General features: G+C 49.3%; 1 protein-coding gene across 1 annotated transcript in view; it reads right to left on the minus strand.

The window, feature by feature from the left end:
- CUL4B (cullin 4B) overlaps window positions 1–25,944 on the minus strand; it is a 945,370-nt gene that overhangs the window by 625,714 nt on the left and 293,712 nt on the right. The window contains exon 9 of the mRNA XM_078688736.1: window positions 17,084–17,166. Coding sequence (XP_078544862.1) covers window positions 17,084–17,166 — 83 coding nt within the window. The remainder of the gene's footprint in view (window positions 1–17,083; window positions 17,167–25,944) is intronic.

Here is a 25,944-nt window from a genome sequence, read left to right on the forward strand (position 1 = left end):
CGTGAACACCTGCACTACACTCCCGTTGACAAAGGGGAGGAATGCCTTCAGTGCTAGGCGAATCGCCCGCAGCTCCAACTGTTGATATGGAGCCGGGACTCCGCCGGAGACCAGATGCCTCTGATCTCCGCCTCTCCCAAGTGGCCTCCCCAGCCCTGGAGGGACGCGTCCGTCACAACTACGTGCTCCGGTTGGGGAAGGGAGAGGGATCTGCCCCTGACCCAATCGCGGTCCGTAAGCCACCACTGCAACTGTCTCGCAGTGCCCTCCGAGATCAGGACATGGTCGGACAGGTTGCCCTGATGCTGGGCCCACTGAAACTTCAGGTCCCACTGCAGAGCCTGCATCCGCCATCTGGCGTGATGCACCAGAAGGATGCAGGAGGCCATCAGCCCCAGAAGCCGCAGCGTCAACCTGACCGAAACCCGGGACAACGGCTGAAAGATGGGAATCAGAGCCTGAATATCCCGGACCCGCCGTTCCGGAGGATAAACCCGAAACTGCGCCGAGTCGAGAACCGCTCCGATGAAAAGGAGCTTTTGAGAGGGACACAGGTGTGATTTCGGCACATTGATGGAAAACCCCAGCTCGTGCAGGAGGTCCGCCGTCATCTGAAGGTGGTGGACGACTGTTTGGGGCGAGCCCGCCTTCAACAACCAGTCGTCGAGGTAGGGGAAGACTGAAACCCCTAACCGGCGCAGATGAGCTGCGACCACCGCCATCACTTTCGTGAACACCCGTGGGGCGCTGGTAAGGCCGAATGGGAGCACGATAAACTGAAAGTGCTCGTGGCCTACCGTGAACCGCAGGTAACGCCGGTGGGCCGGCAGGACGGGGATGTGAAAATACGCATCCTGCAAGTCCAACGCTACCATCCAGTCTTGTGGGTCTAGAGCAGCCAAGACCTGAGCCAAAGTCAACATCTTGAACTTCTCCTTTCGGAGGAAGCCGTTGACGTTCCGTAGGTCCAAGATAGGACGTAGGCCCCCTTTGTCCTTCTTGGGTACCAGAAAGTAGTGGGAGTAGCAACCACACCCTACTTCTGGCCCAGGAACGCGCTCGATGGCCCCCTTGGCCAAGAGGGCCGTAACTTCCTCCTGCAGAAGTGTCAAGTGGTCCCCCGACACACGGTGGTTCTGCGGTGGCATGGCTGGAGGAGTGGTCTCGAAGGGGAGGGAGTAGCCCCTTCGGACGAGCTGCAGCACCCGCCTGTCCGACGTGATCGTGCGCCAGCGGGAGTGGTGATGGCGAACCCTGCCACCCACTGGCGTCACATGGGCCCGAAAGCTCGGACTAGGAAGATTTGGAGGCTGCTGCGGGGGGAGGTGTGGACTGGCGTCGCCGCTATCCCCTACCGCCACCCCGGCGGAATCCACGGCCGCCACCGCGCTGAGGAGCGTTCTGCGGTGCGTGGCTGGCAGCACGTGTGGGACCGCCCCTTCCGTGGCCACGAAAGGAGCGAAACGAACCCGTCTGCTGGCGCTGGGTCGAAAGACCCAAGGACTTGGCCGTGACCCTGGAGTCCTTGAAGCGCTCAAGCGCGTTGTCCGCTTTGTCACCGAACAGGCGACTGCCATCGAAAGGCATGTCCATGAGGGCATTCTGGACATCCGGCGAGAAGTTGGCGGATCTCAGCCAAGCATGGCGACGAATCGCCACCGTCGTGGACATAGCCCGTCCCAGCGAGTCGGTCGTGTCAAGACCACACCGTATGGAATACCTCGCCGCGTCCTGGCCTTCAATCAAGGCCTGGTTGAGCTTGTCCCGCACCTCCTGCGGGCATTGCGGCAGACACTCCGCGACCGTATCCCACAGAGAGTGGGTGTAGCGGCCTAAGAGGCATGCGGTATTGCAAGACCGCAGTCCTGCACTCAAAGACGAAAAGACCTTCTTGCCAAATTGGTCATATCACTTAGATTCCCGATCGGGCGGGGCCGTCGGGAATGCGGACTGGGAAGTGGAGGCTTGGATCACCAGACTCTCCGGGGAGGGATGGGTGGAGAGGAAGGCAGGGTCGTCCGAACACGGACGGTGACGCCTGGCAACGTTTCGGTCAACAGGTGAACCGGAAGCGGGCTGGACCAGGTGCCCAAAAGGACATCCGTCAGGGCGTCATTAAACGGCAGCAGAGGCTCCTGTGGGCATGACTGCGGTTTGAATACCTCGGTGAGGATGTTAGGCTTCACCTTAGCAACGGGGAGCACAAGGCTCAAGGCCTTGGCAGCCCTCATCAGTACCACCGAATAGGCAGCCCCAGCCTCCGACGCCACAGTGGGAGGCGAGACAAACCCAGGGTTAGGCGACTCGTCCAGACCACTGGCATCACCTAAGTCACCTACCCAGTCCACGTCGTACTGGCATGCTCGTGACAAAGGGTCCTCAGACCCCTCCCAACCCTCACCATAATCGTCCTCATCGCCATAGTTCGAGTCGACGATATAGACCGGCTCCTCGGAGCCAAGGGGCCCCAACGGCGCCGGACTCGGCGTCGGACGATGCCGGTCCGACTCCGCGTCAGGAGTCAGAGAGGGAATGGGGGTGGCACCACGCGGCGCCGGAGCCCCGACTCCGGCCGGAACCGACGGCGGAGTCACGGCGCCGCGCGGAGGCGGCACCACGGGTTGCCCCGATGGAATCGGCGCCGGAGAGGCCGGTTGACCAGCCGGCGACGACCCTGAAGGGCCCAGCGGCGCCGGGGCCGGAGCCGCCGGCGGCGTCGGGGCCGGAGCACCCGGCGGCGTCGGGGCAGGTGCACCCGAACCGCTCGGGCCCCCAGACGGGACCGACGGGCCCGCAGGCGCCGTAGGCCCCGCCGGAGGAGACATCGCCCTCATAGCCATGAGGAACTCCTCAATCTCCTCGCGCGACGCGCCTTCCCCAGGGACCGACGGGGCCACCCGAACCCCCGGCCGCATCACGCGGGAGTCGGGGGTACGATGACGACGCCCCGACTTCTTGTGTCGCTTACCTGAGGAACCGGAGGAATGGTGGCGACTCCCGGAGCGCTCATGGCGGCTCCGCGATCGTTCTCTCGACCGCTCCCTCGACCTCCGACCGGACCGGGACCGCTCTCGACGCGGGGCCGACACCCGGAGCTCGAGCAGCTTGCGGGACCGCTCCCGCCTAGCCTTACTCGTCAAGGCCCGGCAGTCGACGCAGTACTCCACGTCGTGGTCCGGGCCCAGACACCGGAGGCAGAGTCGATGGTGGTCGGTGACCGACATCAGGCGGTCGCACCCGTCGCAACTTTTAAAACCGGGCATCCTACCGGCACCTGAAGAAGAGTTAGATATAACAAAAACTTGGTCAAAGACCGGAGTACTGCTCTTCAGATCTGCGCTAACTGGCGCGGAAAAAAGAAGAACTGACGTCAGCGCGCGGAGGCAGCGTCTATATACTCCAGCGACGTCATCACGGCGCACGACGCCGACGACGCGGAGCCGCAGGGGACGCCTGCAGACGACACCTACCGACGCGCAGGGGTACTGCTACGCAAAGGATTCCGGATCCAGACTGACGCCTGGGGATATTCTAAGGTAAGGAATCTAATACTAACCTGTTTCTTTCAGATCAATACTTTAAAACAATCAATTCATGTGAGAAAGTGGCTCCATATATACTGGACCAAAGTAAGGTACAGTGTGTATAGAGTCCACAATCCCCAGAGGTATAAAAGAGGTTAAAGTCAGGGCTGACCTTACTCTCAAAAGTGGTAGCTTGGTTGAGCAGTAAGGCAGTACCAGAGGACAGTGTAAAGCATTTGTTGTACACACTCAGTCAGCAAAAGGTTTCACACACTCAAGGACTGAACTCCATGCCAATTGTTTTTATATCAAAAGATATAGTTGTTTTATTTTTAGAACCAACAGGTATCAAAATATACTTTTCTCAATAGGAGTACTCTCAGGTCATTACTTTGCAAAGAGGCAATAAACTTTGTAAATACAAAAGGTACAATGGTTGCAGTAGGCAACACAATTCTAAATACAATTTAACATTGAGCTCAATGGGTTTTTCTACATAAATGCAGCTGATTACTTTATAGATTACGTTTGTAACTTCAGGACTGGATCGTAGATTCAGTCTTGGGGTCTAAGCTGAAAACAGTTTAGTAAAAACGTTTTAGTTATTGCACTGATTTTTAAAGAATATACAGGTATTTTAAAAGTTGACACTTTGAAACTTTTCAGTGAAAAACTAGCAATGTTTTGCAATGGAAGGAAATTCAAAGCACAGGTAAAGTAGGTTCTCGTTACTTTTGTAATCCAGTACTGGACCCGTAGGTTCAGCACTGGGGTCTCTACCTAAGACAGGTAAGTAATTACGTTTTAGTAGTTGGTACGATTTTTAAGGAATATTTGTAATATTCAACAGTAGACACTTAGGAGAAATTTCACAGAACAACAGTCAATGGTTTCCTATGGAAGAAATTTAGATTACTAGCAAACACGGCTGTGATTACTTTTGTGGTTCAGTACTGGGCTACAAGGTACAGTACTGGCTTCTCTTCTGATTACAGTTGAGTAATTCTTTATTTGGCTGATTTTAGATGAATATTTTAAAGTTTCAAAACTTCACATAGAAGATTTTTCGAGTCAAACCAGCCAATGTTCTCCTATGGCAGGAAAGTGAGTCATCGGTTTTCAGGCGAGTACTCGACTGGTGAAGTGAAGGTTCTGGGCATAGACTCAGGGGTCCCCCAGGGTCAGGTAGGTACAGTTTGTACACCCTCAGCGGCACAGGGGCAGCCGGGTGCAGAGGTAGTTAGGCCCAATGTTATCTAATGTGAGGCAGGGGGCCTTCGGTTGGTGGCTGCTGGCTAGCTGTGGGAGCTGGGCTCTTGGTCACTTGCTCAGGGCAAATGGGGAAGTAGAATAGGGTACAGGTTGCACTGCCAGGGGCACTCGGGCAGCTGGGTGCAGGGTGCTTTTGAGCCATCGGGCGCTCAATGTTATTCAATGGAGATCTTGAAAAGGGAACAAAGGCTGCAGGCTCTGGGACGGAGGGTCTTCTGGAGCGACCAACACTTCGAGGGGTAAGTTGGGATCTTGGAGGATAGGTAGGCACCCAGGAGTTGGGCACAGAGGGCTGTGGGGCGCCGGGGTGTCTTGAGGTTGGGAAATCTTACCCTCTGCTGGTCGCGTCGGGGGGAGGGATCCTTTGTCCTGAGGCTGCAGGCGTCATCGGGGTCGTCGAGGAGGGTCCTTGGGGACTGGATTCCAGGTCAGAATTGCCGGGACGTCCTCAGGGTCTTGATTGACTCCAGCACAGGCCAGGCTTGGCGGTGCAGTGTGTGCAGGGTTCGCGGTCCCGGGCTGATGCCAGGGCTTGTTACTTGCTTTGAGCAGTACCACTGCTCGTGGGAGACCAAGGTAGTCAGAGTCACATGGCAGTCAGGTCCTCCGGGGTTTTTGAGGTTGCTGACCACTGGAGACGCCGGGGTTTAGCAGGAGCAGGTTCGAGGATCGACAGACCAGTAGGGCTGGGGCCAAATCAGTTGGTATCTTCCTCTTTTTAGCAGCTGCACGGCAGGTCTTCTTATTCCTTGTTCTTCTTTCGGAATCTGGATCTGTGGAAATAGGTTCAGGGTGCTCCTAAATACTAAATTTAGGGGTGTTACAGGTAGGGCAAGGGTAGGGACCAATGGGTCCCTCTCCTGGGGTGGGTACACCCCCTAGCCTGCTCCTCTCCTGTGGGAAGGGGGCAGGAGCCTATTTGTGATTGGGTAGGCTCCCGATCTTCAAGATGGTCCGAGCCCGGGGTGGTGCATCACCTCGCCTCTTCCACCTGGGGGGTGGAGTTGGCACAGGCTGGCACACCCTGCTGTCTGACGTAGGATTACCCGCTAGTCTTCCCGCCACAGTGGGGCTCAGAACTGGTGGGGGCTAGTTGCTAAGTACAGCAAGTGCTCTGGAGAAGCTCGCAAAGGCGGAATGCCTTTGAAGCTTTCCCTGCCCAATCTTGGGGAGGAGGCTTGGCACCTCGTCCAAGGATGTGCATTGTTGCAGGCCCAGGAGAGCGGGAGCTCTCCACCCAGGGGTCCAGCAACATGTCTGCTGTGTGGCAGCCTAGCCAGCCTCTCAGACAAGTCGTGGATTGTAGGTTAGCTTTCAGGGGGCATCTCTAAGATGACCTCTGTAGTGCTTTTTACATTAAATCCCACACTGGCATCAGTGTGGGTTTAATGTGCTGAGAAGTTTGATATCAAACTTGTCAGCCTTCAGTGTAGCCATTATGCTGCTGTGGAGTTCGTAATGACAACCTCCCAGCACCATATACTCGTAATGGCATCACTGCACTTAGTGCCCAGGAATGGTCCTGGGTACTGTAGGGGCACAGGGTCCCAGGATGTGCATTGTTGCTGTGCCCACACCACTGGAGTAGGGAACCCAGCTAGAGGGGTGGCTGATGTATGCCAGGGCAGTGGGTTTGTGGGCATGGCACACAGGGATGTGTGCCATGTCGACTCTTTGTTTAGTTCGGCACCAGGACACTCCGCCTGCAAAGGCATTGTGTATGTGCGTCAGGGTACAGGGCCCCTAAAGGTGGCACAATAAGTCCTGCAGCCCTTATGGGTCTTCTCTGGTCACAATGCCCTGGGTACCTAGGGTACCATTTACTAGGGGCTGACATGTGGCAAGAGATGCCAATTAGGTTTAGGCTTTAGTAAAGTTTTTGAGGAAGGAACACAGGCCCTGGGTACCTGATTGGCAGGGACCCAGGGCACACCAAGGAAAACGTGCATCAGGCAAAAAGTGTGGGGGGGGGGGGTAGGGAGGGGTACTGCAACAGAAACTCACTTTCTTACAACTCGGTATTGCCAACACTTCTGTGGAACGGGGGTGCGGCACTTATCGAACTTAAGAAACTTACTCGGGATGGTACTGGGGAGAAATTGCCCTGCCTGACATACAAAAGTACTACTTGGCATCACAACTAACCACAATCAACCGGTGGGTATATATGCCAGAGGATGAACCATCGCTCAGGATGGATCATCTAATGCTGCGCCAGGGTGGTTACCAACGGGCCATATATGCGACACATCCAAAACTGAAACAACAAAAGCCGACAACAGTAACAATTGCCCTATGGCACGAGACCCACAGGGAACTAGGATGGCAACACAAACTGACGCGGGCCACTCCCCTATGGGCCGCAGCGGCCCTAGACACATTGGGGAGTCACGCTGGGTTTGACAAATGGGACCTAATAGGCATTACTAAAATCGGAGACATGGGAATCAGGGGGCGGTGCGTTCCTTCACTAACCTCCGACAAGAAAATAATCTTGCAAGCACAGAGATTCATTGCTATATACAGATTAGACGTGTGTTATTGACGAACATCCCATCCAGGAAAGAACCTCCAAACTACACCCCACTAGAAGACTGTCTGCTTGGCGGATAAATGACACATAAAGCAACATCGCACACATACCAGAAGATTATTAACAACACACCTGACACGTTACAACAATTACGAGCAAAGTGGGCGAGTGACTTGGGAGACAAAGATGACAGGAAAGGGGCAGAAGCATCAGCCTCTCCTACAGAAATTGCCGTTAAGAGGGGGTTTAGATTTATTTATTTATAAATATTACATAGAGCCTATTATGCATGCACTACACTAATAAAAATTGGGAGGACCCCAACTGAAAGTTGCCACCATGCATGCATCCAAAAAGGCACCTTCTTTTACATCATATGGGAATGCCCTGCTATACAATCTTATTGGAAGGAAGTAGTTAACAGTAAGAACCAAATATAGGACACACCTACCACCCCTACGTCCAAATGGTGTCTACTAAATATTTGGGAAGAGTCGGAGGTTACTTCGGAGGGCGGCGGAGAAAATTTGGATGACATTAGGTTTGACCGTAGCTAAACGTAATATCGCTCGTTGCTGGGGGTCCACACCTGAGTGATTGGGAGAATGACAAGGATACAATCATGATAGCAGAAAAAAAACTGTCTATATGAATAGGGGATGCCCTAAGAAATTGCCTAGAATATGGGGTAGATGAAATGACTCCTGTGGAGGAATATGCAACCCACCCTTCCTTAACGCTGGTTCCCAGATAGACAACTGAATATCTGGAGGGTAGTGCCTGGCTTTTCACAGAAAGGGTTGTATTTTCTACCAGAAAGCGTATCATCAATAATAAAATTCGCCACTGTGCTGCATATCTCATGTTTTACTGTAAATGTTCTTTTGATTTGAATCAACAGAATTTATTTTAAAAAAAGCCAACTTTAAGAGAAAAGGTTTAGCTGTCTGCCAAATTTAGCGTAATTCTGTTAAGCCATTTTCTCTGTATCCCTTCTTAAAATTCTTATAGGAATTTGTATGGGGAGAATGTGTTTTCAGATGCCCCATTCTTCTCTGCCCTCACTTGACTGATCACCCCGAAATATTTCAGGAAGGAGCAGAGGTGCATTAACTTTTTAAAGGGGTTGGGAAGGGGTGTCTTTCTTGATGATTTGTCAAACAGCCCCAAAGTATATAAAAAAAGTCTTTGACTTATTACCTATGCCTCCGCTAACCACAGATGAAAAGGTCCTAGTGTTGGGAGTCTTCCCCATCACTGCCACGGAGGGGCGTATAATGGGGCATGTTACGAAGTCTAGGAAGGACATGCTTCTCGTTCAATCATGCCTAACGATGCTGATTAGCCTTGATGTACCAAGACTTACCAGCTTTAGATTTGCAGGAATGATCATTCCTAAAGATAGTACCGGGCAGGTTGGACCTGGGGGGAATAGTTTCATTCGACTGTTGGCTTACCATACAAGAACCCCATGGTGTGGGTCCACATAAATGGTTTTCACCAACAGAGATTTCTAGATTCACTTAACAGGGATGTCCCTTGTCGCTTCAGCTCTCAGGCACTGTCATGGAACCCCCTTGGCTGCAAACTGCAAGAACACCATGAGCATAACAGCATACTTGGCACCAGAAAAACCTAACCTGAGGGAAAGCTGGATCAAAATGCCATAGTTAATTGGCATATTAGCCTTCATTAAAATTCCGCCAATCTAAAAATTTTAAATTGTGTTGTTCATACTACCATCCACTGACCAGATATTTCCTTGATAATATATGCCCCTTTCTGCTCTTCTTAATCTGGGCTGGAGGAAAGGTAAGATATTGAAATCACTCTGCGAAATGGGAGGGTTCTTTAATCCGGAAAGTATGTGTTTATGCATCTAAAAGAGGCTCTAGAGTCTATTTTTTGGTTTTAAAAGCATCATGTACCACACCAGGTGGTTGTAAGTATGCTCCAAACTGTACTTGTCAACAATCCAATTTTGAATATCATAATAAATACAGTGCATTGTCAAACACAGCTTAAAATGAATTAGTAAAGGAATATGCTACTTACCAGTATGCATCTGTTCCTGGCATGTAGGGCTGCTGACATTCATATCTGTGCATAGATCGCCGCCTAATGTTGGGTCCGGATGATTGCACATTGTTGTCCTGGAAGAGTCTTCGAAGTATCACGAGATAGGTGTCTCCCCCTTGGACTACAGTGCGCATGGGCATCTTCTCCATCCTTAGATTGTTTTTCGCCATTGTGGCAGAGATGGAGTATAGTACAGTAAGAGATGTCCATGCAAAGAGTGAATGCTACAGCTGCGACAGGCACCGGGGAGGCGGGTGGGCGATATGAATATCAGCAGCCCTACATGCCAAGAACAGATGCATACTGGTAAGTAGCACATTCCGTTCGAGGCATGTGGGCTGCGGAATTCCTATCTGTGCATAGAATGTATAGCAGTATCTCCCTTAGCGGTGGCTGCCTGTCAGCTGCAGCAGTCTGAAACAGAGTTTTGAGAACAGCCTGTCCTACAGCAGCTTGCTGTTTAGAATGTACATCTACACAATAGTGTTTGGTAAATGTATGTATGGTTGACCATGTGGCTGCTCTACAAATATCTAGTAAAGGAATGTTACCTAGGAAAGCCATGGATGCCCCTAGTTTGCGTGTGGAATGCGCCCTAGGGGGAACTGTTAAGGTGCGTTTTCCCTTTAAATAACATATCTGAATGCACTTAACGATCCATCTGGCTATACCGGACTTTGAAATCGGGTTGCCTTTGTGTTGTGGTGAGAAAGCAACAAACAACTGTTTTGTCTTTAGAAATGCCTTAGTTCTATCTATGTAGTATAGCAGAGCTCTCTTGACATCTAGAGTATGCAAGGCCCTTTCAGCTACTGTCTGTGGATTTTGAAAGAACACTGGCAGTTCTATTGTTTGATTGATATGAAAATGGGATACCACCTTTGGCATGAACTTAGGGTTTGTTCTGAGAACTACTCTATTTGCATGTACCTAAAGGAATGGCTCTTGAATAGTTAGGGCTTGAAGCTCACTAACTCTTCGAAGTGAAGTTATGGCAATAAGGAAAGCCACCTTCCAAGTGAGAAATTGCAGTTCGCATGAGTGTAGTGGCTCAAAAGGTGGTCCCATAAGTCTGGTTAAAACGATGTTTAGATTCCAGACTGGTGAAGGTGGGTGTTTTAGTAAAATTACTCTTTTGAATCCCTCCATAAATGCTTTAATTGCTGGCACTCTAAACAGTGAAAGGTGTTGCCTGTTTTGTAGATATGCTGCTAGTGCAGCTAAATGTATTCATATGGATGAATAGGCTAAATTGCAACGTTGTAGGTGCAAGAGATAGCAAATGATGTTTTGTGTAGAAGCATCTAATGGGTTTATGTCGTTGTTACCGCAGTAAATGACGAAACGTTTCCACTTAGCTGCATAACATGCTCTGGTAGTGGGTCTCCTTGCCTCTTTGATAATATTCATGCAGTCTGGAGGCAAGTTGAGGTATCCAAACTCTAGGATTTCAGGAGCCAGATTGCTAGGTTCAGCTGTTGCGGGTCTGGGGGTTGGATTTCGCCATGGCTCTGAGTTAGAAGACTGGGCGTTAGTTGCAGTCTTTGATGAGGCACCACTGACAGTTCTAGGAACGTTGTGTACCAGGGTTGCCTCGCCCATGTGGGAGCAACTAGGATTAGCGTCAGCGAGTGTTGGCGCAGTTTGCATATCACTAGCGGTATTAATGGTGCTGGGGGAAAAGCGTACGCAAATTTGCCTGACCAGTTCATCCATATTGCATTGCCTTGCGACTGTGGATGTGGGAACCTGGCGGCAAAGTACTGGCATTTTGCGTTTTCGCTTGTGGCAAATAGATCTATCTCTGGTTGTCCCCACTGCTGGAAGAATGGTCGGAGCACACTGTGGTGAATCTCCCATTCATGCATCTGTTGACTGTGCCTGCTGACCAGGTCGGCTCTTTGATTGTCCTTGCCTGTGAGATGTTCTGCCATGAGAAACATGTTCCTCTGAATGGCCCATTTCCACACACTTTGAGCTAGGTGTGATAGCTGTGGAGAGTGTGTTCCTCCCTATTTTTGAATGTAATATTTAGCTGTCATGTTGTCCGTCCGGATCAACACGGTTTTGTTGCATAAGTGTTTCTTGAACGCTTTCAGGGCTAGGAAGACCGCCGTCAACTCTAGTAGGTTGATGTGCAACTGTTTCTGTTGCGTAGTCCATATTCCCTGGACTGTGTAATGCAGGACATGGGCTCCCCAGCCTAGTAGTGATGCGTCCGCTGTTAACACTATTTGTGGGACAGGCTCCTGGAACAGTCGCCCTTTGCAAAGGTTTTGTGGATTCCACCAATGCAGAGAGTTGTATGCTCGACTGGTCACCAACACTAGGTCCTTTAATTGTCCTTGAGCCTGGTTCCACTGCCTTGCTAGGCACTCCTGTAGAGGACGCATGTGTAGTCTGGCATGAGGGACTATGAAGATGCAAGAGGCCATCATGCCTATTCGCTGCAGAAACACTCGGGCTGGCAATGAGTGTTGTGGTTTGAATCTTTGGATTAACGCTTGCATTCCGTTGATCCGTGCTGAGTTTGGATATGACTTTGCTGCTAATGTATCTACTGTTGCTCCCAGGTACTGCTGTACATGGGAGGGTTGTAGGTGTGTCTTTGGATAGTTTAACGAGAAACCTAGATTGTGCAGGAGATGAATGGTTTTTAACATGTGGCTGGCACAATGCTGGGCCGATGGCGCTTGTATTAGCCAATCGTCCAGATACAGGTACATATGGATGTGTTGTCTCCTGAGATGCGCCGCCACTGTCGCTAGGCATTTTGTGAACATCCGTGGCTGTTGTCACACCGAATGGTAGGACTTTGAACTGGTAGTGTTGTCCCTGAATTGTAAACCTGAGATACTTTCTGTGAGCAGGGTGTATTGGTATATTAAAGTATGCGTCTTTGAGGTCTAGAGTTGCTAGGAAGTCTCCCTTCCGCAGCAGTGGTAAGACTTGTTGCAGAGTGAGCATGTGAAAGTGCTCTGATAAAATGTAGTGGTTGAGGGGCCTGAGATACAATATTGGTCTGAGAGACCCGTCCTTTTTGGGAATGAGGAAGTATAGTGAGTATACTCCTGTTCCTTGGTGTTTGAGTGGGACTGGTTCTATGGCCCCCTTTTGCAGCATACTGATGACCTCTTGCTGCAATAGCGTTATATGTTCCTGTGACATTGGACGGTGTACGGGTGGTATGTTGGGTGGTGTTGATGTTAGTTCCAGGCAATAGCCATGTTGGATAATTTGCCTGACCCATTTGTCTGTAGTGATGTTTTGCCAGGCTGATAGAACTGTTGTACTCTTCCCCGACCGGTGTTGCATGGTCTGGGGGTAGTGCCAAAAAGTTACTGTTTGGTAATAGTGGAGGATCTATTGGTATTGCCTCCGCGACCTCTGCCTTTGTTATTATTTCCTCTCTATCCACCACGATTTGTGTTTTTGTTGTATGTGGATTGTGTGTTTGTTTTGTATGTGGAGGATTGCTGCGATGTGTTACCACGCGCTCCACCTCTATAATAGGGGCGACGAAAGGAGGCTCTGTGTTGTTGGGACTGAAGAACTCCCATGGACTTTGCAGTCTCCGTGTCCTTTTTCATTTTGTCCAGAATTGAGTCAACTGCTAGACCAAACAAAAAATCTGGGTTTATAGGCTGGTTTAGAATTGTAGCCTGGACTTCATTTTTGAATCCAGATATGCGCAGCCATACATGTCTCTTAAGCAGTACGCTTGTGTTGATAGACCTGGCAGCTGTGTCTGCTGCGTCAAGAGCACACTTAATGGAGGCATTGGTGATGAGCTTTCCTTCCTGTATAAGTTCATCTGCCTGCTGTTTGTAAGGCTCAGGTAAGTGTTGGAGAAGTTCTTCTAGAGTGTCATAGTGCGCCCTGTCATATCTAGCCAACAAGGCTTGAGTATTGGCTATTCTCCAAGAGTTTGCTGCTTGAGCAGCTACTCTTTTGCCTGATGCTTCCAAAATCTTGGACTCCTTATCAGGAGGAGCCTCTCCAGTAGTTTGTGAATTAGCACGCTTTCGTGTGTTGGATACCACCAATGAATCTAAGGGCAGTTGTCCCCTGACGTAAGTAGGGTCTACTGGTGCAGCCTTATACTTCTTTTCTATTCTAGGGTTGATGACACGTGCCCTAGCAGTGTCGTTAAATATGTCATTTGCGTGTTTTAGGACACCCTTTAGCATGGTGAGTGTTTTTACACATCTTTCTGAGGTCGCAAGTGTATCAAATAGAAAGTCCTCTTCTACAGCATCTGAATGCATGTCTACCTTATGGTAGCTTGCTGCTCTATCTAGTAAAGAGTTGAAAGCCACTGTGTCTTCTGTGGGTGATGGTTTTGCTGGGTATACTGTACGGTCTGTAATGGGTAGAGCCCCCTCAGAGTCCGGCTCATCCCCCCCTCCCCATGGTTGTGAATTGGGGTCTATATATGGGTTTTGTGGATATCCAAAACCCACATCTGCGTTCTGATCTTCATCTGGGTTGTAGTCAGAGCGTGCAGGAGAGTATGGGGCATATGGAGTAGTAGGCATAGCTGGAGAGATAGGTTGGAAAAGAATAGGAGAGGTTGCACAGTCTCTTTTCTTTTTTAGTGGGATTTTAGAAAAGTCTTCAGTTGACACAGTGTTTGGGTCGATATATAGCTTGGACTGATCTTCTGTGGATGGGTCTGGATGTATGATCTCTTCCACAGTTTTTAGCCTTGGCGCCGTAGTCTTCGGTTTGACTTTTTTCGGTACGATGGCCTTAAATCGGATCGACCGATTTCGGTGCCTGTATTGGTTTTTGCGGTTTTTTTGACAGGTTTTGTCGGTCCGACGTCTTTCACAGGTTTTACCACTGTTTTCGAACCAAGCGGTTTTGTTGGTCCGAGAACGTCTTTAGGCTGTAGAGGTGTCTTCGGAGCCTGCGGCTTCGGCTCGATGTCCCTCTTCGGATCGATGGTCTTCGACTCGACCGCCTTTGTTTGGTGCGCCTTAGGTTTCGGTTTCGGTTCGACGACCGCCTTGGGTGTAGCCTGTTTGTCGTCGTCGACGGCCTTTTTTCCTTTTTAGACAGTCGAACTCGATTTGGTCGATTCGACGGCCTTTGGCTTCGAAGGTTTAGATGTAACGGTTGCCTTCGGCTCGGCGCCCTTTTGTTTTATCTCCTTCGGTTCGACGACGTTCGGTCCGAAGACTGTCGTGTGGATGAGTTTCAGTTTCGATAGAACCGGCCTGGGATGACGTGTCTCAGAAGGCTCTTTTTGTATGTTCTTAGCCAGGCGGTATGGCGGGGCTGTAGAACCAGTATTTTGATCTTGGCTAAGGCCTGTTGGCGATTCCTCGACCAGAGTCTCTGATAGTGGTGTAGTGTCTGTATGGGGCGGTGTACTCGCGGTTCGCCCCTCGTTGTCATCGGAGTCATCCTCGACAGCTACGATGTCTTGATTGTATTCATCGGCATCGACGATTTGTTCTTCCTCGTCGATATAATATTCAGAGTCGTGCTCTGAGTATTGATCTTCCTCTCGATCCGAGTCTTCGGCGTCAACTAGTTCTTCCTCAACGTCGAAGATATTCTCGGGCTCCGGTGCCGACCTCTGCATTACTTGCCTTGCCGCTCGCCGGTTCCGGATTGTCTTTTTGGATCGGAACTGGGCACAAGCTAGGCTGTTATCTTCCCGATGATCTGGAGATAGACATTTGTTGCACACTGGATGCTTATCTGTGTGCGGGAACTTTGAGTTGCACTGCGGGCAGTATTTGAATGGACTTCGTTCCATCGACCGTCGGTCCACGTGGCGTCGAGAAGGCCTAACGGCCCGATTCGACGACCGGAGTGCAAGCAAAGGGTGAAGAAAGCCTATCGCTCCCGAGAGAAACAATACCGACGAATCCGAAGGCCTTTTGGCCTTTTAGAAAACTTTCTTTCGATTCTGAACTTGGAGTTCTGGAAAGCATATCCGAACCCAATGGCGGAAAAAAACAATCTAAGGATGCAGAAGATGCCCATGCGCACTGTAGTCCAAGGGAGGAGCCATCTATCTCGTGATACTTCGAAGACTCTTCCAGGACAACAATGTGCAATCATCCGGACCCAACACTAGGCGGCGATCTATGCAAAGATATGAATTCAGCAGCCCACATGCCTCGAACATTACTTTGCTTCAAAATACTGCTGTTTCCCTGCTCTTACTGGATTATTCATCCAACCCTTTGATGAAGGAGGTGGTGCTGGTCTAGATCTACACTGCAAAGGGCAGGCATGACTGGTTGTTAATTCGAACTCCCTATGCTCCGAATGGGGTCATTAATAATTTGTTATATATTGTTTCTGCATGTTACTGGCCTCAGAGCCTGCTCTCCATATTCTAGGTTGATTATTGATGTAAGCATGCATTGTCAACTCTGTACTACTGTTACCCATTTCTTTAATTGTAACCAATGATACTCTAATGCCACGTGTAGTGATTCTGAAGTCTTAACCCTGCCACTTCTGCACAACCTACAGGACTGCTGCTGATACCATTTCATTTCTAGCTCCTTTTGAAAGCATCCGTAGCAACTTATACTTTACCCACACTCTCCAAAGCTCTACTGCATCAACAAGGTGCTATTGTTCCAAAGACTTCTTTCTGACATCGTCCGTCTCCTAAATTAATAAAGCATCTCCAATTAATACAGCATCTAGAAATCTTTGCCACTGCTGCTGTGAACTTTTCGAACCTCTGACTGATGGGCTGGCTCATCTATCAAGGGGCAAAATGAGCAGCTGAATTCTCTTTTGGTGCTGTGAAAAGCCAGTCTGGAATGGAGCAGCAATGGTTTGCATCTACTTTATGCATAGATTGACCATGCCGAGATGCAGTTCTTCTGGATTAGCTATACAATTCCAGTCTCCAGGGGGGCATTTGCACACTCCTACCTATTGCTATTGCCATTCAATGTTGTTGAATTCAAGATTCTTACACTGCCTGTTATTCTTACACTGCACATGCTAAGATGGACTTTCTAATGGTCCGTGAGCTGCAAGTCTGAGGATTATGTAGTACTCTTGAGAAGTACTACTTTCTCAACCAAATGAATTTGGTGGTGTGGTATGTGCGAGGATTTAGTAAGTCCCTTCTAATGTGCATTGTTTTCTCTAAAAACACTGTAGTACAAAAAGCAGGTTATTCTGGACATCAGGGCTTTGCCAGAGTTATGGTCTCTGTACACATTTAACAATGACAAATCAACCTCTATTAAAGATATTTAACATTCCCATACCTACATCTTTCAAAGAAGTTCCAGCGACACAATAAATGTTAGCATCTCATAAGACAGGAAAGTTGTGAGTAATTAGTAGAAAGTCTTACACATCCTTATGGCAAGGAGGAGAGGAGATGAGGGGTCGGGGGGCTGGTAGGGAAGGCTGCAGGATTCTTTAGCTTTCTTTACTTACATTTTCAAATACCACAGTAGTGTTTTTACGAAAACCAGGTCAAGACAAATGATTAACAGCTAGGCACTCTAGTGGAATGCGAGTATAATCATACAAATATCAATTTAGTTTTTGTGAAGTGGAACATTAATACATTATCAGAAGTATGTAAAGAAAGGCAATAAACTGGATTGCATTCCTAAAATGCTGAATACTTTTATATATGAAAGCTCACCCTGCAATGATTGTTCAATAGTCAACTTACTGTGTACTTTGATCTAAATAGGTGATAACCCGGTCTGCTTCTTCTTCCAAACGTTTGTTAACATGATGAAGATACTCCGGAACCTGCAAGAAAAGAAAAACATGCTGACTATATATCCTCAAATAAAGTTAAGACAAACTAAATATAGATGTAAAAGCTTTCTTCTGTGTGTCACATTCAGAAAGTTACCACTCTTAACACATACTGTTCTAAAGTGCCGCTAACCCACACTGCAAAGCAAACAGACTAGCATAAAATACTTGATGTATGTAAAATGTATATAACTAGTCCCCTTGAGGAGCTAAAGCCCATAATTTGTCAAATAAATTAAGGTGGTCCTGAATTATTATTATTTTTTTAAATGTCCTCTCTGTTCTCATCAGCTGTAAAACAGCGAGTTTACACTAAGGCCTAGTAAAGAGAAAGGATAAGTGGCAAAATGCATTCAACACAAGGTTAAAAACAGAATGCAGGCTGACAGTTTAAATTTACTCTGGTTAGCAGTACATTAGTGTAACAGAGGAAATTAAGGATGATTTCCAGCCACATGTTTCGTGCAACAACTAATTTAAGGTTCGATTTCTCAATACTGGTAGTTTGATATTAAGTGGTGTCAGTAAACTAATAGTGACCAAACAATAGATTGCCCGTGATAACCGAAAACAAACACGAAATAGGAGAAAGCAGAACTAAAATGGCAGCTGAAAAACTTCCATCTTTACCAGGGATACATTTACATAAGAGTAAAAGTCTTTGGCTTATTTGCTGGCACCTCCCATATCAAATGTACCTCTTCTGCATGCTGCAATAAAAAAGCAAAATAGGATGTAGTAGTTCTTTTATAGGAGGTGCAACTGGTCCAAGAGCAGTCTAGAAAAAGCACGCCTCTATATTAAAATGCAGTTGTATGAACAATTGTTACTTACCTGTAAACAGGTGGTTCTCCAGTATTGGTGTCTTTCATAGATTCACAAGCCTGAATATTCCCCGTCGTCGAAGTGGGAGCGCCACGGTAAATAAAATAGCAATAAAATCCCAATAAAATATGTATGTAAAAACATAACATATAAAAATATACACTAGAAACAGTTGCAAATACCAGGTCATAATTCCCACATAGGAATACATGGAGAGAGAGAAAACATTTGCAACATATCACTGTCATTATGTTAGTCCAAACTACAGCCAATCAGGCGCAAGCACCCCTCCAGAACCTTCTCAGAGGCTCAGGCCCTCAGATTTTCGTAGCACAAGAGTGACAAAAGAGTCTAGGAGGAGAAGAGAGCCTCTGAGGGGAGGGGGGCGGGTCGCATGTGAATCTATGAAACACACCAATACTGGAGAACCACCTGTTTTCAGGTGGGTAACAATTGTTCTTCTCCAGTATTAGGGTGTCTTTCATAGATTCACATGCTTGAATAGAATAGTGAGCAGTTATAGCTGGCAGCAAGAGCAAAATCAGCAATGCATAGGTATGAGGATGCACCAATAGCATAGCATAGCCAGAAGGAATGATACAAATAATAACAACCGTATCAGTACACAAACCATATAGGTGGAGGGTAGAAAGCAGAGGCTCACCTTGGTTAAAAAGATAGCGAAGCACTGCTTTTCCCACTGCCGTATCGGCTTCGTTGATCGTTTCAAGGCAATAATGTCTCGTGAAAGTGTGCCTGCTGGACCACGTAGCTGCTCAGCAAATTTGATGAGTCGGCACACCAGCAAACAGGACAGTGGAGGATGACATCGACCTGGTAGAATGAGCTCTCACTGAGGCTTGAAGAGGCTTGCCAGCCTTCTGGTGGCAGAAGGAAACTGCTGAAGAAATACAACGTGCAATAGATGGCTTGGTGACAGAATGACCTTTGCACATGCGTCCGTAGGCTACGAACACCTGATCAGTTTTGCGAAAGGGTGCCGTCCTATCGATGTAAAAATTAAGGCATCGCTTAACATCCAGAGAATGTAAACGCTGCTCCGCTGGAGATTAAGGGTTTGGAAAGAAAGTCTGTAAGAAAACAGGCTCATTGAGGTGAAAGTTCGTGGGCACTTTAGGCATGTAAGCCGGGTCTGTGCGAAGCACTACACAGTCCGATTTGAATTGGAGAAAAGGAGGCTTAATGGTAAAGGCGTGAACATCACTCACGCGACGTGAAGACGTTAAAGCAAGGAGAAGGGCCACCTTCCAAATTAAGTTTTTTAAACCCGCCTTGTGGATAGGCTCGAATGGTGCCTTCATTGATTGTGCCAAAACAATGTTGAGATGCCAGGTTAGGGGAGGACGCCTAATGGGCGGGAACTTCCTGAACAGTCCTTTGAAGAACTGACAAATGATCCTGGAAGAGCAGAGAGAGGAGGAGCCATCCTGCCGGAAGCGAGATATCGCCGCCAAGAAAACTTTCAAAGTGGAGTGGGGGAGCCCGGACTGTGCCAGCTCTAGAAAGAACGGAAGGAGTTGAGCTGGAGTAGAATGAACAGGATGAATGTTGGCAGCCACGCACCAGTGGCAGAACCTTTTCCATTTGAATTTATAAGTCTTTATTGTAGATGTAGCTCTGGCATTGGTAAGAATGTCTCTGCATTCTGGTGGGATGTTCAAATGGGCAAATTCAAGGTGCTCAGGTTCCAGGCTGATAATCTGAGAGAGGAGGGGTCCGGATGACAGATCAGGCCCTCGTCCATCGTGAGGAGGTCCGCTCGAGGATGAAGGAGAATGGGTACGCACTGAGAAAGAAGCAGCAGTTCCGAGAACCACGCTTGTCGAGGCCATCTGGGAGCGATCAGGAGAATGTGGCACGGCTATCTCCGCATCTTCCACAATACCCGAGGAACTAGCGGAATCGTCGGAAAGGCGTAGGCGAATAGACCGTACCAATCCATCAAAAGGGCATTCCCAGACGATTCTGGATGGGGAAGCCAACTTGCAAAGGACGGGCATTTCCGGTTCGCTGGGCTCGCAAAGAGATCTATGCTGGGATGACCCCAACGCCGAAAGATGGAGTCCAGAGTCGGCTGATGTAGCTCCCACTCGTGCGTTGAGGATGCAGACTTGCTGAGGGCATCCGCTAGGATGTTCGAGACTCCTGGTGGATGAACTGCCGTCAGGGTAATATGGTGCCGAAGCACCCAGTCATAGATAGTTTGTGCCAGCCGAGACAGGAGAGAAGACTTGGTGCCACCCTGCTTGTTCACATAGTGCATACTGGTGGCATTGTCTGTTTGGATGAGCACCGATTCCCCCTGGATCAGAAGATGGAACGATTTGAGAGCCAGAAAGATGGCCATCAACACCAACCTGTTGATGTGCCAGGAGCATTGAGATTGAGTGCATTTGCCCTTGATCGGCAGCCCATGAAGGTGAGCGCCCCAACCTTCCAAGGAGGCATCCGTGGACAGAGTGAGTTACGGAGTTGTGATGAGGAATGAGGTCCCGGCAGCCACGTTGGACAGCTGCGCCCACCACTGGAGAGCCGACCTCATCCGGTCGGTCACACGAACGAGATTGGTGAAGGAGCCGGTGACCTGACGCCACGGACTGTCCAGTTCTTCCTGAATTGGGAGACTCCTGAGCCTGCAGTTTGGTATCAGAGAGATGCAGGAGGACGCCATTCCCAGAAAAGACTTTAATATACGAACGGAAACAGTCTCTTTTGAACAAAGGAGGGTCACCAGAAGTAGAATCCGCAGCTGACATTCGTGAGACACGTAAGCTTTGGCTAGTGGCGCCTAGAAAAGTCAGTTTGTATATAACAAACCTAGGCAATAATAACAATAAAACAGAGAAACGGTTGCAAAAAAGGTGGACATACAAATATACACTGTTAAAAATCTGTTTGGTATTTCAATACATATTCATATTACAATTATATTTCATAAAAACAAAGTACATACTAATTATTACACAATAAAAATAGAACCGTCATGATATAAGTCAAAAAATGAACAGAAGTACAATTTGAAAACATTTAATTAATCTTCAAAGAGTGGCAATTAATAAGTCGACACTCGTTTCGGCGTTAGAAAAACGCCTTCTTCAGGAGCCACAAACAATTCTTGAAGGGGAACGAGATATTCAAACAAATGATTGTAGGATATTGCTTTGGGTATATCTCAGTAGACCGTGTTTCTGAAGGTGTCTCATACAACATCTAAATAAACTTTAGGACTAATTCACATGAAAAATGGAATCGGTTGTTCAAGAGTGCTTAAAATAAATTGTAGCGCCGCACAATTTGAAAATGATGTGGTCACAGTAAATATCGTGTTGCGGTAGATTACAGGTTTGTGTGTCAATAGATCAAATTCACACCGTATGCATTGCGGGACTTGTGTAGAAGAGGTCTGTCGTGTTTATTTAGTAAATCGGGCTAACGGCCGCTCTTTGTCGTGTTTATTTGGTAAATCGGGCTAATGGCCGCTTATCTCAAAGTGACGTCTAAACAGAAGGTAACTGTTGACGGCAGACTGCTTGCACGACGACCATCTGCTTTACGGCGGAATACAGCGAACGAGGACGCCCAAACAAAAGATAGTTGCTGGCGCCTAACGGCTGAAATGCGGATGTATCAAAAAAAGAAAAGTCCTGCAGTGAGCTGGGGCGACCTGAGACTTCTCGGTATTGATGGAAAGGCCGAGGGAGCGAAATAAGTCCTGACAGAGTTGAGTGTCTTGAGACAGTTGGTTGTGAGACTGCGACTTAATGAGACTATCGTCCAGGTATGGAAACATTTGAACGCCCTGAAGACGTAGGTAAGCCACTACTGGGGCCAAAACTTTTGTGAAGACACGAGGGGCGGAGCGCAGGCCAAAAGGCAGCACCCTGAATTGAAAGTCTCTCCGCCCCACCCGGAAGCGCAAGTACTTCCGGTGACGAGGAAGAATTGGCACATGGAAATAGGCGACCTGGAGGTCGATGGTGGTCATGAAGTCGTCCTTGCAGAGAAGACGTAAGATGGCATCTAGGTGACGACCTTCACGGTCCAGAGGAGCCGTAATCGGGGAAGATGGGTTTCTGGAACGGCGCTGGGCAGCCTGGGTGACTACTGAATCCGGTTTAGGCTGCGTCACCAGGCAAGCTGGAGAACCCTGGGGCGCCTTATATTTTTTCTCTAATCAAGGTAGCTGTGCCGGAATGGAATTCGGCGTTTGCATCAACTTGACTCCTTCATTCCAGTTAAAGTCGATGATCGGGACTGTCCGAACTTGCTTGAAAGGCTGACTCTTAAAGTCATACAAGAAGCAGTCCTCTTCCCTTTGAACCATGGGAAATTTAAAACGGAGTGCCGCCCTATCCATGAGTTGATGGAAACCTGCAATGTCAACAGGAGGGGAACCCCCCAGAGTCGCAGGAGGTGGGGACTTTGTCTGCATCTGGTAATCGTCCCAGTCTTGCATATCGCCATCACCATCAGTATCGTCATCCTGCAGTTCACCATCCTCTCTGTCCGGGCGAAGATTATCATCATGATCTTCGTACACCGTAGCATGAACCTGAATAGAGGTCTCAGCAGGAGCAGGCGGTGGTACCGGTTGCGGCTGCGGAGCAGCGGTAGGAGGTGGTGTAGGCGCAGGTGCCTTTGGCGGCGGCGGAACAGCGATTGGAGGTGGCGCAGGCTCAAGTGCTGTATGCAGAGGCGAACCATGACGAGATGGCGGAAAACACCTGTTGTAATCTTCTAGCATATGCTGAAGATTAGAAATGAGGGACAGAGGAATTGATGCCGTTGGAACCTGAATGGACTGTTCTTCCTCCGGAGAATAGGAGTCCTCAATGTCATCCCCATAGTCCTGACACTTTATGACTAGTTCAGAAGGGCTACATGCTGCCCGGAAATTATCATCCTCTTCACCCTCAGAAACAGTCTTGTTCAGAACCTGTCGCAAACAGGGGCGACGGAGGCTGCGTGTCATGTGGAATTGCAAGCCGTTCCAGAGGCACTTGGCGGCGTTGGTGTAAAGGGTCGGCGGAGGAAACACCATACCCGGATGAAGGAAGCAGCACTAGAGGTAAGGAGGCGAAAGATGATGGCACCACCACCGACGAAACCGTCGTTGAAGCCATCGACGATGACAGGACAGACGTCGACGGAGCCGCCGTCGACCGAGCAGCCGTCGACGCAATCGTCCGCGACGAGGCAGTCGTCGACAAAACCACCGTCGACGGAACATTAGTCAAAGGAGTAGCCGACGACGAGGAGGCTTTCTTCCCAACTCTCGTTGACGTAGATCCTAATGACGACGAGAGACTCTTCTTCGACGTAGAGTCTTAAAACTGAGGCATACCTTAGTCGTCAGACGCCATTGACGGAGTCACCGTCGACGAGCCAGAAGCCGAAGTCGTCGTCACTGTTGTCGTCGACGAGCCGGAGACGGCAGATGGTGTCGTCCGGACGATCGTCGACGCTCCCGCCGACGATTTTACACGTTTTAAGGTGGAAACGTGCATAGAAGAAGCCGTAGACGCCTGAGAGACAGATCTCGGGGGAGTCAGCGTAGCAGGACGAGATGGGGACACCGCAGGACCCTTCAAGAGTGAGAGTGTATTATTCTTCAAGAAGGGAGAAGGTAAATCCTTCACACTGCTACGCTTTGAGGCGGCGTTAGGGGTACCTGACACCAAACTGTCTGTGTCAGAAAGAGCTGAATCTTTGTCCTTCAGCCTTTGTATCCTTCAAGGTCTTGGTGGAGAAAGTCCTGCAGATTTTACATTTGCCTACCTCATGGACAGGATAGAGGCAATATATACATTTCTTGTGGGGGTCTTCAGAATAAAGTCTCAACTTCCCACAAGAAGAACAAGGTCTAAACAAAGACTTCTTACTTGAAGACATTGTAGAAGTACTGGAAACCAGAGAAAAGTAGAAAACTGAGCAGAGCTCAGGGAGACTCCCTTCACACGACGTGCAGTCGAAAATCTGAGGGCCTGAGCCGCTGAGGAGAAGGTTCTGGAGGGGTGCTTGCACCTGATTGGCTGTAGTTTGGACTAACATAATGACAGTGATATGTTGCAAATGTTTTCGCTCTCTCTATGTATTCCTGTGTGGGAATTATGACCTGGTATTTGCAACTGTTTCTAGTGTATATTTTTATATGTTATGTTTTTACATACATATTTTATTGGGATTTTAAACCCATTTTATTTACCGTGGGGCTCCCACTTCGACAACGGGGAATGTTCAAGCATGTGAATCTATGAAAGACACTCTAATACTGGAGAACGTGGTCTACTCAGTAGTGTGTTTTTCTTTTAAGTATGTACATGAGTCTGGGGGCGCTAGAGGGTGCACGGCAAGATGGCCCAGCTGAGTGCCAATCCGACTAATATCCGCCTGTTAACTGCTGCATCCACGCCACTAACGTGGAGGACCTGATTTGCAAGCCCCTCTGGGATATCCTGTGCCAGTTTAGGCCAACTATAGAGCACAACAGAGTACTATACGCCGAGCGGATCGGTCCGGGGGGGGGGCGCTTTAACAACATGCGCTTGTGCATAGAGGCCTATGTTTGCGGAGCTCAGGAGACGTTTGGAGCTGCCTAAATATTGCTGTCACGGCTGCGGAGTGGACTACTGCGCGGAAGTGTGCGATCTCACTGGAGGCCAGGGAAGCACCGACCAGGACGTGGTGTGCGGGATTCTGCGGAGCTGGCTGAACGGAGGTGGGCCACGAGTCGGCCTGGGAGAGCGGAGTGTCGGCTGCGTTGAGTGGTGTGCGGCTCGTACCTGGCTGGTGACTGCAGAGGTGGGTGCGGGCCTGGGAGCGGGCCGCGGACTGCAAACTGTGGCCGGGACGCGTGGGTGCTCGTTGATGTGGCGTTCGGATTATGCTGCCTTGTGAATACCTGCGGGACCGCTGAGTCTGGGCCGTCAGAGCCGAGGGGCTCTGCGCAGCGGGCCCTGAAGTGCGCCTGCACCACGCGCCCTTCTACTGCCTAGTCTTGCTGTTACTGGGGACCCAACGCTGCCGGAGGCTTTCAATATTCAGGGGGGTTCTGTTACAGCTTGTGGCTGGCGTCTGCATTGAGGAGCTGCCCCCTGCCCGAGCTGGGTCTCCACTGCCCGGTGCTTAGGCCTTCCTGCCTTTTTTGAGCTGCTCCTGCCTCGTTGAGATTTGGCTGCTGGCTGCTGGCCTATCTCCCAGAATAGCTGCACTTGCTCTGCACCTGCGTCGGTTTGAGGACCTGCAGTTGTGCCTTGCCACTCAGGAGTACTTCTATCCTGTACCTGGGGGGGAGGTGTGGTTGCTGTTCTATGTGGTGCATATCTACATCGCACATTGAGCTGTGGGGACTGGATGCCTAACTTCGCTGTTTAACCCAGGGAGTGTACCTTGTGTGGCCTGACATGCGGTGAGGGGCAGGCTCTGGCCTAAGTGACCAGCAGTGTGGTGCACTTGAGTGCCCCCTGGGGTTACTGTCTCCCCTGCCGGATCCTACCACACTTCATATCAGGAGCACCCAATCTAACATCTCCACGGCGGTGAGATTCACTCTGCTGACAGGATGGGGAGCACTGATAAATCTCAACCCCGCCTCACGTTTGAGGCGTTCTAAGACCCCACAAAAAGCTGCCTCTGACACCGAGGCGGATGACCAAGACGGGGGTCCCTCCACACTGGAGACAACGCTACTAGCCATGCAGCGCAGCCTCCAATCCATAGAAGGCACCATGGCTGCAGTTCATCAACACCTTGACCACATATTGTCTCAACTAGAAAACCAGGGCGCACGAGTAGGAGTAGTGGAGCAATGTGCATCTGCGGCGGAGGATGCTTTGAGTGAGGTGGCAGGGAAAGCACTCAACATGCAGTAAGTTCTCTCCCTCATTTAGGCCAAGAATGAGGATAAGGAGGCACGCTCACGCA

The sequence above is a fragment of the Lissotriton helveticus genome, chromosome 4_1 (assembly GCF_964261635.1).
Source record: "Lissotriton helveticus chromosome 4_1, aLisHel1.1, whole genome shotgun sequence".
Lineage (NCBI taxonomy): Eukaryota > Metazoa > Chordata > Amphibia > Caudata > Salamandridae > Lissotriton > Lissotriton helveticus.